The sequence below is a fragment of the Canis aureus genome, chromosome 36, assembly GCF_053574225.1.
Source record: "Canis aureus isolate CA01 chromosome 36, VMU_Caureus_v.1.0, whole genome shotgun sequence".
Classification (NCBI taxonomy): Eukaryota; Metazoa; Chordata; class Mammalia; order Carnivora; family Canidae; genus Canis; species Canis aureus.
In genome coordinates, this window is record NC_135646.1 from 5888571 (window position 1) to 5901050 (window position 12480).

A 12480-nucleotide genomic window follows, 5' to 3' on the forward strand; every position below is an offset into this window, starting at 1 on the left:
CTGACGGGGGGGGGGGGTGGGGGGTCCACACACGTCAGCTCTTGGTACGATGTAGAGCACCCGCCCCCTCGGGGCGCGGGGCCACGGCTGGAGCGCGGCCCGCACTTCCACGCGGACCCTTCCCGGGGGAGGCTCCCGTGTGACGCGCCGCGGGGTCGGCGGGGTCGGTTCTGCTTTGTGTCTCGGCCCCACCGAGTTCTCCCCCGTGTCCTTACTACGCTGGCTTCGCGGCTTAAACACTAAGCCTGACGCCGGGGCCTGGCGGACACGCCTCGGCACTTCCTTCCCCCGCGGGGCCGCGGTGGCGGGCGGAGCGGGCGCGTCCTGTCCCGTCCCGCCGCCTGGTGCGAGCGCGGCGCACGTCCTCCGGGCCCGGGGCGGGCGGGAAGGGCAGGGGAGGGCGGGCAGGGGAGGGCGGGAGGGGGCGGAGAGGCCCGCGCGGGGCGGCCGGACGAGAGCGGCGCCGGCCCGAAGGCGCGCCAGCTTTGTGCCCGGCGACGGGGCAGAGGGGAGGCGGCCCCGGGCTGGGACTCCCCCTCCAACCCCTCCCTATCCGCCCCTCCCCGCCCAGCGCCCCCGCCGGAGCCCCGCGGCCTCCTCCGGCCCCCCCTTCCCGGCGCCCCCACCGCCGCCAGCGTTGCGTTTAATGGTGATCGTCGCAACGTGTGGCGAGCGCTTGTCTGTGTCCTGCTTCGGCCGCGCCCCCCATCTCGTTCACTCCTCAGAACCACCCCCTGCTTCTCCCCATTTTACAGATAAGGAAACCGAGCTCCGAGAGGTGAAGGACGTGACCCAGCCTTCCGGGCGAGGGTAGAGGTGGGGTTCGGGCCACCAAGCCGAGACCCCTCCCCTTGGGCTGAGCCCCGGGGCCGGGCCGGGGTGTCAGCTTTATCTCCGGTGGCAGGGCTCGCACTGACCCCAAAAGGAAACGTGTGGTGAGGACCCAGTGAACTCCTGGCCTCGCCCCCGCCTGAGCAGGGCGGCTCAGCGTCCTCTCCTTTTGTTTCTCCGGCTCTGGAGGCTGGACCCTGGACGCCTGTCCCCTTCCTCCCAGTCGAGTAGCGGAAGGAATGCACAGGGCACCGGGCAGGGGCGCAGCCCACCCCTGCCCATGGCCCCAGACCTCCCATCCCTAACACTGGCCCCCTCCCAGGCCTCTTCCCCTGGGAGACTTTCCCAGGCTCCCAGGCCTTCCAGGTGGACTCCCCCCCCGCCCCTCGGGGTGGTTAGCAGTGAGGCGCCCTGCACTGCAGGGTCTGGGGGGATCCGAGGACACAGAGGGGTGTGTGTGTGCTGTAGGGTCTGGGGATTCTTTGGGCTTCTCCCTGGGGAGGGTGGTGTTCACACTGCGCTGCTGCCCCCTAACTGCTAGGCCCCAGCAGCTGGACGTCACCTTACCCTCATTTATTTTTCTCCTGGCACCCCAGGAGGAATCAGAGGGGCTGTGGCTCCAGAAACACCAGGGCTCCACTGCTTCTGACTAGCCCCTGTGGACAAGTGTCCCCCTTCAGCACCTCAGCTTCCTCATCTACCAAATGGGGTTGGTGAGAGTCCAACCCTGGCAAGTGAAGTGGGGGGGGGGGCGGTCAGCGCCGAAAGGGACAGTGGCCTCCACAGGCCCTTGGGGAGAATCCAGGCGCTAGGCCCCTTCCTGACCAGGGGGGACCAGAGCTACTTGGGGGTGGAGGCAGCCCCTGCCCGGCAGGGGACTGACCTTGACCTGACCTCATCCCTAACCCTTGCCCAGGCCCAGGGTAGCCCCGTGGCTGACCCTTTGGTCCCCCTACTTCCTTGCCCGCACGTTCTCAGTGCTAGGCTTAACTATTCAGATGACCAGCCTGCTCCTTCCTCTGGGGCCCCCTGTCCTGCTCACAGGACTCAAGAACTCCCCACAAGGCTGCAAGTCTGTTTTGCACACACCTGCTCCCCCTCCCCCACTCCTGGCAGGTTCATTCTCCCCTGGCTGCTCCCCCTCCCCCATTCAGCTTTCAAAATCCTGCTCAGAAGTTACCAGCTCTGGCCCTGGCCTCGCTCCTTTCCAGAGGTGCCTGACAGGCACTTGGGTGGTTCTGTCCTCCCACCCTAGGCCCATTTGCTGTCACTCACTAGCCGTCTCCCCCTACTGGAGTGTGAGCTCCTCCAGGGCTGACGCCTTTAATGGGGACTTTGCTTCCTTCCCCCACGTCTAACACAAGGATGGCACCCCCTGAATAGTGAACTGACTGGAGAAGGCTGTGCAGGGGTTCGGCAGGGGACACCCAGGAAGCTGGAGAGGAGCACGGACGAAGCCTCCTTCTCCATTACCAGGCCCCCATCCATCCCCCTCTTCCGCGAGCGTGGGTCCCACCTTCTCCAGGGCCAAGCCCAGATCGAGGATACAGCGGCCTTCTGGCTCAGGTACCGCACCCTCGCCCACCCCTTCTCTGGTTGGGCCAGAACCTGTCCCATCCCGTCCCTCCTTAAGGGCCCCACTCGCATCGTTGCCCTTTTAAGAAAGAGGAAATTCTTCTCATAAACAAGCGCCCCAACCCGAGCGCGGAGCTTGCCCCGCCAGATCCCCGGGCACATGGGGGTGCTCCAGGCACAAAGCTCGCCCCAGCCTCAACCCAGGGCAACGCCTGGGGGCCCCTTCTCGCCACCGCTCTCCGCGGCTCCCGGGCTGGGGTCCGAGGGACCCGAAGAGCCTTGGAGGAGGGACTTGGGGGAGCCTAGAAACAGCCCAGGGAGCGTCTGTAAAGTGCAACCTCTGCACCGAGCGAAGGGGTGCCGGGCGGCTCCCAGCGGCCGAAGGGGTTCCCCGCCCACCTCCCCGCCCCCCACACCCCGCCTCGCCGGGCGGATTCCGAGGCCCCAGGGCGCGAGGCGCCAGCGCCCGCCTCCTCCTCCTCTTTGGCCGGGAGGGGTGAGGCCGCGGCGGGGAGCGAGGGCGCTCGGGACCGTCCCTGCCCCTAGGGGGAGCTGGGAGTCAGCGCCGAGGGAGCATTAAGTGCGCCGCGTGGGAGTCCCGGCCGCCCGCTCCCCTGGGGAGATGGCAAATGAATTGCGCCTCCGAGGCACGGACTCTTGGGTTCCGCGACCTGGCGCCCGAAGAGGGGGCTACGGCGCCTCCGTTTTACTGCCTGGAGAGCGGGTTGCGGGTGGAACCGAAAGTCTGAGGCTAAACCAGCTTGATAGGAACATTCGAGCACAGCGCTTCTAAGGGTTCAAGGATGTCGCGCTTTCCCAGCTTCTGCTCTCCTGCTCTTCTTTTGGACAAGAGAAGTGAACTAGCATTTATTGAGCACTCATCAGCATTCATTCGCCCCCAACTGGGTCCATCGGTCAGGTCGCTCCCATAGGGGTCCAATAAATATTTTTGGAATTACTATTATTTTTAAGTCTCAAAATGTCAGGCACTGTGTTAAAATGCTTTATGTCCATTGCACAGTTGGTGTTGTCCCCATTCTACAGGTGAGGACACCGAGACTGGAGATTAATCACTCACTGGAGCTCGGAAGCTGCAGGTCCTGATGGTACCCAGCTTGGCCTGCCTTCAAAACTCCCACTCGGTCTTGCTGTCTTCACACTCACCCCAGCAGGCCAGTCTGCCCCACTCATTCCACCCCCTAGCGGGGCACTGCGTGGGAGTTCACCCAGAGATCTTCCCTTTCTCCTCCACATCAGGAAGCCCATACAGGAAGTGTTGATGGGAGCTGTGGGCCAGAAGGGTGACTCCATGGGCAATGAAACAGGTCCAGACCTGAGGGAGGGGAGGCAGTGAGGCCCAGGGAGAGCAAGACCTCCCGGGAAACCCCCAAGCATTCCCTTCCCCCAATGCTCTCCATCCCTTGCCTCCTTTCCTTGCCTCCCCCACCCTCTAGGCACCCTCTGGCCCTACAGTACCAGATAGGTGGTGAGGCCCAGGTAGACTATAGCCAGAAGGGCTACGAGGATGAAGTAGGCAGGGTGTGGGAGGCTGGGCAGGTAGATGACCACGAAGTAGAGGTTGATGGCACAGATCAGGGCCATGATGAAGGATGTGATGGCCTTGCTCAGCCTGGGAGACAAGGAGGGAGGCTCAGGTCTGGCTGCACCTCCCCCTTCTCCCCACTGCCCCGAGCTCCCCCCGCAAAGAGTGAGGGGATACACAAAGCCACTTTTTCTGGGCTGTGGGACCTGGAGCACACCCCTTGCTCCCTTCTGTCCCCCCCCCCCCCGCCCGCCCCCCGGCCCTCCATGCCCCACACTGGCAGGATTTGGCAAGAGCAGAATCTGAGATGAGACAGTGAGGAGCTCAGGCTCTAGATCCCAGTCCTAGTTCCCCACACTTGATAGTTGTGTGGCCCTTGCACACGTTGCTTAACCTCTATGAGCGTAACTGGATAGTAATGGCAATTCCTACCTCTGGGTGGTTGTGAGGATCAAATGCAGACTTGCACGTCCAGTGCTTGGGACGGGAGTACTCACCGGCCATTGGCAAACTCCTGCATGAGGGCTGGCATGCTGGTGAACGTAAGGATAGGCAGCACCGCAAAGGGAAGCTGGGGAGAAGTAGGGGGACGTGGCTGAGGAACCCTGCCCTCAGAATACAGCAGGGAAGGGAGGAGGGGAGCAGGGCTCCAGTCATCCTCTGCCTGTGTGCCCTGGGCAAGTCTCTAACCACTCAGGGCTTTGGTTTCTCCAGCTCTACGCCCTCCAAAGATGTGTGGCTTCGAAGCAGGAGAAAGCCTTGCGGGGCTCTCTGGTCCCAGCCTGCCTGAGTTTGAATCCCAGCTCAGCCACTGGTCGCTTGACTGTGTTCATCAGTTTTCCAATCTGCCCAGTGGGGACAGTGGTGGGTCATGCGGGGCTTGCGAGAGCCTTAGAGGCAAGGTGGGCTTAGACCAGTGTTAAGGGTGGGGGGCAGGCTCCACATGGGGGACACCTGCGGTTTCTGCTTAGCTCTGCAGGGGCAAGGGTGCTAGGGACCCCAGGCTCACCAGCAGGCTCTGCAGCACGTTGAGCAGGTCGTTGAGACCTGACAGGTCTTTCAGGTCCCTGAAGACTGCCACGAGCACGGTGGGCAGGATGGCGCAGGAGCGAGTGAGGAGCACCCGCGCGAAGCGTGACCACCGCAGCCGCAGGAAGCCCTGGGGGAGGGGGATGGGCACTTTGGTGGTGGGGTGCAGCCCTGGGGAGTCCAGAGGAGGGATCCTCCGGCGTCCCTCAGCCCATCTCACACACTGGGGGTGGGGGGGACCCTCTGTCTTTCCGTCTCTGAAATGGGGTAGCTCTGACCCTAGTGGCAGACAGCACGGATGAGGAGCAATGGGGGGCGAGGGGGATCCCGGCTGTACTCCCGCGGAATGCTTGCGACTAGAACTTGTGGGATGAAGGCTGCTACTCGTGCTGGGTCTGCGGCCTTGGGCGGGTCGCCTCACCTCCCCGCATCTGCCTTCTCGTCTATGCAGCGGGGCTTCCAGCAGCGCCCTGTGGGCCGCCCTAGGAGCAGGGAGGCTGGCGGCTGAGCCCCCGGGGGTGCTCCCGTGACCTGGGGCTCCCAGGCCCTCCCCGGCCGGCCCAGACCCCACCTCCATCACAAACTGTCCCGCGTAGGTGCCGGTCATGGTGGAGCTCTGTCCCGCCGCCAGGAGGCCCACGGCCCAGATGTAGAGCGCCGCGGGCCCGAAGACGCAGCCCAGCATCACGCCCTGCGGGGCGGGGCGGGACGAGGCGAGGCGGGGTGAGGCCTGGCCCCGCCCCGAGTGGGCGTGGCCCGAGCCCGCGGGCCCGCCCCGCCCCGCCCCGCCCCGCCCCCCGCGCCCGCGCCCGCTTACTCCCTGGTAGATGTCCACCTCCACCGTAAGGTTGTTCCTGGGGAAGATCTTGGCGTAGTCGTGGAGGCTGCTGTTGGCGCAGACGTTGAACTGCGGGCACCGGGGGGTGGGGAGGGGGAGGGAAGGGTGGGCTCTCAGAAACCCAGCCCCCAGGCCTCCAGGCCCAGCCCGGTGACCCGCGGTGAACCGGCCCGGTACAGGGTACAGTCTGCTCGACTAACCAGTGTGTGTCCTCCGTAATGTGAATTGGCCGCCAACGGCTCAGATTGGGGAAGAATTCCCGCGGGAACCGGGTCTCCGGTGTTCCGCGGGGCTTGTCAGGGCCTGGCATTACCCCAGACACAGCTGGCCGGCAGGGACTCAGGCTGCCCCACGGCCTCCTCTCCCTTCACCGGCCCCACTTAACCACAGCTCCCAGACCCGCCTGGTCTTTAGGGCCGCACAGCAAGGCAGTGGCAGTGCCTGTGGCCCCCGAGGCTTGGCCAGTCCTCCCCGCCGCAGTGCTCAGCATCCAGGAAGCACCCACCCCTGGCTGGCAGTTGTTAGAGCCCCGTGACAGACACCTGCTCGGAAAGGAGACAGGCACAGGTCCCAAACCCCAGGGGGCCAGGGAGCAGCTTTGCATCCTTGGCTGCTGTATCCCCAGGGTCCAGGCACTGCCTGACCCAAAACACATAGTCGGTAAATCTTTGCTGAATGAGTGATGGTTTATCTGCTAACAGTGAAGATTATCAGGAGAGCGGACTCAGGGAAGAAAAGAGCCGCCTGCACATCCCCAAGTGTGCGCTCTGGCTCAGGCAGGCAGGCACCTGCTCCCAGAATGCCCTCCGCGCGGTTTGCTGGACAAATCCTGGCCCCCCTTCAAGGTACAGCTGGAATGCTAGGTCCTCCAAGACTCCGCTCCTCCCTCCCCCATCACCTCCTCTGGGTGTCTGTGCCTTGCAGCCCCTGGGGTGGGTCTGACTCTCTAGGAGCCTGTGAGGGGGGTGGAGGCTGCCGTGACTCCCCAGCAGAGTGGGGAAGGGGTCTCAGCCAGAGGCCAGGTCACGCATGCCCTCCCCTACCAGGGCCAGATCTGCAGGACAGACATCAAAGGGCTTAGATGTGCTGCCTGGGGGCTCCCACAGAGCCTGTAGAGCGTGGGGGGGGGTGCGAGGGGGGCAGCTGTGGCTGTATGGGGATGTGGGTCTCACCGCAGCCTCGTTGGTTTGCTGGTAGAAGGCCTGCCCGAACACCGCTACAACAAAGAGATTGATGAAGAAGGAGACAGACAGGGCGATGCTGGCCTCAATCAGGAAGTACATGTTGGCTTCTCGGATGTCCGGCCGGCGGGACCGGTCTATCTCTCGAGACTATGAAGGTCAGAGGGGGGGAAGAGCCAACGTTCCTCAGAGCTCCCTCACAGTTTTCTACCCTCACACTTCTCCCTATGTTTTCTTCAGACCCCAGTTCTTTCTAAAGCCCTCTCCGTGGTGCTTTGGGACAGGCCTTGGTCAGCTGACCCTCCTCCTGCCCCCCCCCCCAGTGAGTGCCCAGTTAATTTCAGAAATTAATTGCCTCAGGGCCCTTGCACTTGCCATCCGCCCTGCTTGGAATATCTTCTCCCCTGATCTTTCTTCCCATCTTTCATGTCTCAAAGCTTACCCCCTTGGGCCTTTCCCGGCTTCCTTTTCTAAAGGAGCTCCTGCTTAGTCATTCTCTATCATACTTCTGTGTTTCCTTCCTTCAAAGCACCTTTCACAATCTATAATTCTTTCCTTTACCTGTTTACTTGCTCATGGTCTGTCTCCTCCTCTAGAATACAAGCCCTAGAAAGGCGGATGACCTGTCTGCCCTCGTCATCACTGACCCCCACTCCCAGCACACAGTAGCCGCTCTCTTGCTACATGTTGAATAAATAGAGAATGATTCACTTCCCGCCTAAAATCAGGAAGGCAGGAGCCAACGGGGTGGGGCGCCCGGTTTGGAGGTGGGGGGGGCGGGGCAAGGGCATCTCGACCTCCCCTTCGGTCCCTGCTCACCTTGACCAGGGCCGAGTGCAGGTAGATGTTGTGGGGCATGATGATGGCGCCGACGATGCCCACGGCCTGCAGCAGCTCCGGCCGGCCGCAGCCGGGGCACGAGGGCAGGAGCAGGCCCTGGAGAAGCGCTACCTGGGCGGGACGTGCCACCACGTACTGTAGGGGAGAGGCCTCGTCAGGCTGAGGGGGGGAGGGGGGAGGAGGAGGGGGCACTCCGCCCCTGGGCGCTAGGGGGCTCCGCTACGAGGGGCACAGAGGAACCGCCTCGGTGCGGGGTGTTGCCGGCCTGGGCCTCCCACCTCGTAGCCGAAGGTCAAGGCCATAATTGTAATAAGGATTCCGAAAAAGGCTTCCAGCTTCCGCAACCCTAGGGGGAAGCAAAAAGGTCACAGTAGCAACAACAACAAAAATTGTAGCACGAGCCGGTTAGTGGCCAATATCTCTAGCGCTTTGTGCCCGGCTCGGTGCCAAGCGCTGAACATATATTCCTGCGTGGATCCTGGCCACAGCCCCAGCATCTGTGCTAGGAGCATCCCCGTGGTGTAGACGAAGAAACAGAAGCCCAAGGAACTTGCTCAAGGCCGCGCAGCCAGAGCCAGGGGGCCCGGAGCCTTGCTCTCCCTCTCTGGGTCCAGCAGAGTGTGGTTTTTAGGTTCACTGGCTCCCCCAACCCAGGGCCCTCCGAGGTGAGGGGCACACCCACCGTAGTTGTCAAGGAAGAGGAAGAAGAAGGTGTCCACGATGGTGATGAGGACGCCACCCCAGAGTGGGATTCTGAAACCGGAGGGACGAGGGTCAGCCCAGCCTGGGCCAGGGATCCCGGACTCCCACCCTGGGGCGGGGGGTGGGGGGACGACACTGTGGAGTCTGGCCTCCTGGAAGCAGGGACCCAACTGGCCCCAGGCAGCCAATGGACAGGGGCGCTGGATATGGGGAAATGGCACAAAACGCTAGGAAGGGCCAAGCAGGTGGGGAGGCATGACCCCCGAGGCCCTGAGCTGGGGGCTGCAGTCCTGAAGCCTGTGTGGCCACTTGCATCTCTGTGACTTTCCACAAGTCACTCTACAATTTCAGCCTGTCTCAGATGCTTGCCACCGGCAACACAGCACAGCAGCTCTAAGTGGGAGGAGCCTGCAAGGTGAAAGGGACTGGGAGGTACAAGGCCCTGGACGCCAGCGCTGGGGCCCCTGGGGCAATACCGGCCGGCTGACAGCAGGCTGAACGCGATGGCCGTGCCGATGACCTCCTGCATGTCCGAGCCCACGATGGCTAGCTCGATGGTCAGCCAGAGGAGGGTGCGGGGCACCTGCGGGGAGGAGGTCACCCTTCACCAAAGCTGGCCCACTTGTCCTTGTTACTTGTTGGTGCCTGATGGCTTTCCATTCCCGGCACTCCCCTGTTGGGCTGGAGGCCTGCAAACTACATGTGCCGGCCTCGCCAGCTGGCTTCCACTTGGGGTTTGTAGGAAACAATTAAGGCAGATTGAAAGGCGGGGAAATGTCATTTTCCCCCCTACTTCTAGTGGTGTTTCTGGCAGTGGTGCCAGCAAGGGCACCGGGCAGCCTGGGCTCCCGCGGTACTGGTGGCGGTTTGGACGGCGGTGGCCATGCTTCCAGAAACTTGGCAGCAGATGACGGCTCTTGGGCTGCTGCCCAGCAGCTCTCTGATCTCCGGGTAACATCCCTTCCCTGGCTCCCCCAGCTCTTCCAGCACCTTTGTGACCTCATCCCTGCATTAAACACCTTTGAAGTCCCTTGTGCCATGGTTTCCGTTTTCCTGCTGGACGCTGACAGCAGCCGAGTCGCCAGTGTCCACCCCAGCCAATGACCATCCCAAGCCAATGCCTACCCATGCTGCACCTTGGGCAAGTCACTTCCCCGGGATTTTAACGTCCCCTCCTATAAAACGAGCAGGTAACTCTAACATCCCTCTTGGTCTGTGACTGGTAGTTTGAGCCTCAGTCTTCCCATCTATCAAATGGACTTGGGCTGCCCCACTTGAGATGGTGTATTTATTTGATCGTGGAAGCTGTACATGGCTGTTTGGGGTGTGGGGGGCCTGTGAGTGCTCCCTGTGCAGGCCCCCGAGCTCACCTTAGGGTAGTAGAGATGACAGATCTCGCCCAAGTCCTTGCCTGTCACCACACCCAGCCGGGCAGCCAGGCGCTGGCAGAGCAAGCCCAGCACCGTGGCCCATAGCAGCACCCAGAGCAGCTGTGAGAAGGCAGGGGAGGCCTTCAGTAGGGAGGTGGGGGTGCGGCCTGACACCCGAGGCTGCTCCCGTGCCCTCTGACGGAGGACGCCCCTTGGGGAGGGAGTAGGGGAGCCAGAGCGAGACCAGCAAACCCATGCACCCTGCACCCTGGTAGGGCAGCCCTGGGGACCCGTTTCTGGCCCATTTGAACCTGACGCCTGCTCCCCCCAACCCCAGCCATGTGGCCCACCCTGGGGAAATATGGCAAGCTAGGGGGTCTCCTCCGCCCTCCCCGTGGTGCCCCCACTCAATCACTTTGAATCCAGCCACGGCGCCAGCCTGAAGATCTGACTCGATGTTTCCTGGGTCCAGGAAAGCGATGCTCATGAGGAAGCCAGGCCCGGTGAAGGCCCACAGCTTCCTCAGGCTGAATGTGCCCTGTGGGTGGGAGTGAAGCGAGGAGGTGCTGGGAGCAGTGGGCCTTGGCGCGCTCCCTGCTGCAGCCCTATGGGCTCCTCAGCCCAGGCGGCCAGCCCTGCACTCATTCCGTTCCCCAAGCCCGGAGCTGCCACCCCTAGGGATTGGCGGAGGGGGGGGGGGGGCGGCTGAGAGGGAGGAAGCAGCAGGATTTGCTGAGTCATAGTGGATCCGTCTGCTTTCTGGATCTATCCAATTTGGCAACCCGCCTGCACCTGACTAGTTGGCCTCAAGCTTACCCTGACTCAGCAGATCCTCAGAACCCAAAGGGGGTCTTTCCTGGGATCAAGTTCCCCTGGTCCTGGTCGTTCTTCCCCAGTCCCTTCTCAGGCCACAGTGTCTCCTCTCTGGAGTCCGCTGAGCCTAGGGTCTCCCTCCATCCCATTCCAAGACTTGGCCTGGCCCCAAATCCTCGAGGCTCCAACCTGAACTCGCCCCAGGACCCTTTCTGTCTATAAGAAAGCTGGGGTTCATTCAGAAAGCCACATGATAATTTTTAGACAAAAAAATAAGCCTTCCCCCACCCCCGCACCCCGCTGCCCCAGCTAAGAACTAAAGACAGAAGCAGGAAAGGGCAGGTGCCGCTGTCAGTTACTGCTGCTCAGACCTGGAAGGGACTGGCCATGGTCTTCAGGAGACCTCTTGCCCCCCGCCTGTGAGAGCCCACAGCATCCTGTCAATCCTGAAGGACTCCAGGAGGTTTCCAGCATTCCTACCGGTTCTGTGTCCGGGATGGGGATCTTCTCACTCAGGTAGGTTGTTCTGAGAGGTTCTTGCTGTGGCTCTGAGCTGGGTGGGTGGGAGATGGAGCCATAGTTGGGCCTGCTTAGACTTTGGGGGTCCTTGTCACCTGCAAAGGGCCCCAATGAGGCTTGGTTAGTGACTGGTTCCTTTCTGGTGGCCCAGGGCAAAAGCCATCTGTTCCCTCTCCTACAGCCTTCTGGCCAAGTGGGGAAATTAAGGCTCACATGAACAGGGCCCCTTGACTCCCATCGTGGGCCTATCACCTCCACCCTTCAAACAAATGTTTCAAGATATTTATTTATTTATTTATTTATTTATTTATGAGATAATGAGAGAGAGCATGAGGAGGGATAGAGGGAGAGGAAGGGGAGAGAATCTCAAGCAGACTCCGCATTCAGCACCCAATCTGGGGCTCAGTCTCACAGTCTTGAGATCATGACCTGAGCTGAAATCAAGAGTCGACACTTCCCCAACTGAGCCCCCCAGGCGCCCTGACCGACCAAATGTCTCAGAAGATGTGTAGAAATAGAGCTTCTCAAGTTACTTTCCTTCCATGTGGGCACAGAGATTCCCAAATCCAGAGCTCTCCCGCTACAAAGGCTGCAGAGGGGGACACTGGGCTCTGAGGGGCGCATGCTGATGCCAGTGTGCCAGCCCCGTGGCCTCGCTCTTGCTCCTGCATCAGCCAGGTAAGCTCCAAACGCACAAAGAGGATGCTATGCCCTTGGGGATGCAAGGAGCCCAGGCCCAGGCTGGTGTCCAGAGTTTGGGTCAAGACAGGACGCCCACGGGGGTTTCGGGGGCCCCTTTGCCTCCCTGACTCTCCCCGCCTCCTGCCACCCCCGCTCCCAGACTCTGACCCTGGAGGGACTACTCACCTGTCATGAGGACGGCAGGCTCCGGCACCGTCTGCGTGTGAGTGGGATGCTGGCAGCTACTCAGCACATGCTTCCCCTCTGAGTGCCGGTGCGCGCCAGCGGGCAAGCTCACGCCCTCCTAGCCATCCTCAGCTGATCTCAGCTGTCCTCATATACATTGTGAAACACTTTCCAAAGGCAGAAGTGGCCAGCTCTGGCGGAAGAGTCTAGTTGACCAAAATGCAGGAACTTTCGTTCCCCTCCTGGCCTGGGGCCCACAACACTTTTGGCCTCCTGCCAGGCGCCGTATATTCTGTGTCTCCCAAGCCAGCTCTGATTTCAAGACATTTCCTGCTACTTGGGCGTTCATGTCCAGATCACATGGCTGCCCCC

The 12480-nt window shown here is 62.0% G+C and overlaps 1 protein-coding gene across 3 annotated transcripts; it reads right to left on the minus strand.

Annotated features, from left to right (window-relative positions):
* Window positions 1-3243: 3243 nt before the first annotated feature.
* SLC11A1 (solute carrier family 11 member 1) lies at window positions 3244-12247 on the minus strand. 3 transcript variants are annotated; one of them, XM_077885225.1, is made up of 15 exons: window positions 12109-12247; window positions 11203-11336; window positions 10325-10447; window positions 9910-10029; window positions 9016-9122; window positions 8520-8590; window positions 8116-8183; window positions 7817-7972; window positions 6989-7147; window positions 5796-5885; window positions 5550-5669; window positions 4959-5108; window positions 4447-4520; window positions 3883-4036; window positions 3244-3739 (listed from the first exon to the last, which is right to left on the minus strand). In XM_077885225.1, the coding sequence occupies exons 1-15, from the start codon at window positions 12113-12115 to the stop codon at window positions 3629-3631; spliced, it is 1644 nt and encodes a 547-aa protein (XP_077741351.1). In that variant the 5' UTR covers window positions 12116-12247; the 3' UTR covers window positions 3244-3628. The 3 variants fall into 3 exon arrangements, with proteins under 3 accessions (XP_077741351.1, XP_077741353.1, XP_077741352.1); XM_077885227.1 differs by lacking the exons at window positions 9910-10029; window positions 10325-10447; XM_077885226.1 differs by lacking the exons at window positions 9910-10029; window positions 10325-10447; window positions 11203-11336; window positions 12109-12247 and adding an exon at window positions 9333-9793.
* Between the last annotated feature and the right edge of the window lie 233 nt (window positions 12248-12480).